This window comes from Notothenia rossii (genome assembly GCF_949606895.1).
Source record: "Notothenia rossii genome assembly, chromosome: 4".
NCBI lineage: Eukaryota > Metazoa > Chordata > Actinopteri > Perciformes > Nototheniidae > Notothenia > Notothenia rossii.
This window is the reverse complement of record NC_136902.1, coordinates 1,133,068-1,134,231: the sequence shown is the minus strand read 5'-3', so window position 1 is coordinate 1,134,231 and position 1,164 is coordinate 1,133,068. Positions and strand designations below refer to the sequence as shown.

The 1,164-nt window shown below is 55.2% G+C and overlaps 1 protein-coding gene across 1 annotated transcript in view; it reads left to right on the top strand.

The window, feature by feature from the left end:
* xkr7a (XK related 7a) overlaps nt 1-1,164 on the top strand; it is a 15,521-nt gene continuing 14,357 nt past the window's right edge. The window contains exon 1 of the mRNA XM_079675220.1: nt 1-600. Coding sequence (XP_079531346.1) covers nt 53-600 — 548 coding nt within the window. The 5' untranslated portion in view covers nt 1-52. The remainder of the gene's footprint in view (nt 601-1,164) is intronic.

The following is a 1,164-nucleotide window of genomic DNA, read 5'->3' as shown; positions in this document are numbered from 1 at the left end:
TCCCTCCTTCCCTTCCATCATTTTCCCATCTCTTCCTCACTCCACAACCAACATGGCGGCTAAGTCTGACGGTGCAGCAGCCGCCGCCGCTCCTCCTCCTCCTCCTCCCCCCCGCTGCTCTCTGGCGGACTGCTGCTGGACTCTCTGCGCCCTCCTGGTCTTCTTCTCGGACGGAGCCTCGGACCTGTGGCTGTGCGCGGATTACTATCTCCGGGGGGAGTACTGGTGCTTCGCCCTGACGTTGGTCTTTGTGATCGTTCCGTCGCTGGTGGTGCAGGCGCTCAGCTTCAGATGGTTCGCGTACGATTTCTGCGAGAGCGGCGACGCGGCGGCGGCAGCGGCAGAAGCGGTGGTGGCGGCGACGAGCGGCGGTGGAGGAGCGGCAGAGGAAAAGGGCGACTTTAGCACCAAGGACAGCGACTTCAGTACCAAGGACAGCGAGGAGGAGCGGCGGCGGGGCGGCGGCCGCGGTGGAGCCACCGGGACCGGAGCGGTGTTACCGGGACCGGGGACAGGGGGGGGCGCGCGAGGCTGCTGCAGGGCCTGCGCGTGGTTCCTGCAGGCCGTCATACACACCCTGCAGCTGGCACAGGTCTGGAGGTAAGAGAGAGCAGCAGCAGGGGTATATAGAGGAAAGGGGAGATGAGACAGTGTGTGTGTGTGTGTGTGTGTGTGTGTGTGTGTGTGTGTGTGTGTGTGTGTGTGTGTGTGTGTGTGTGTGTGTGTGTATGTATGTGTATGTGTGTATGTGTGTATGTGTGTATGTGTGTATGTGTGTGTGTGTGTGTGTGTGTGTGTGTGTGTGTGTGTGTGTATGTGTGTGTGTGTGTGTGTGTGTGTGTGTGTGTGTGTGTGTGTGAACATTATCTCCTCTAAACACCAGCATGTCTTTTTGTATTGTTGGATGTTTCTCTCCAGATTAGAAAGGGATTTTTTTTTACTCCACCCATTATACCCCTCCCCCCTGATGTGCTTTTAGGTCAATCATCTCTCGGGAAATTCATCAACTCATCCACACTCTCCTCTTATAGCAACAGACAACATGTGTGTGTTTCAGCAGCAGATCTCCTTCTTATTATTTACTGAGTTCCTTAGCTTGAGGTGTTTTTGCAAAATCCATATTCTCAGATCTCCCTGTAGTTTGTGTTTATATTAGAGTGTGTG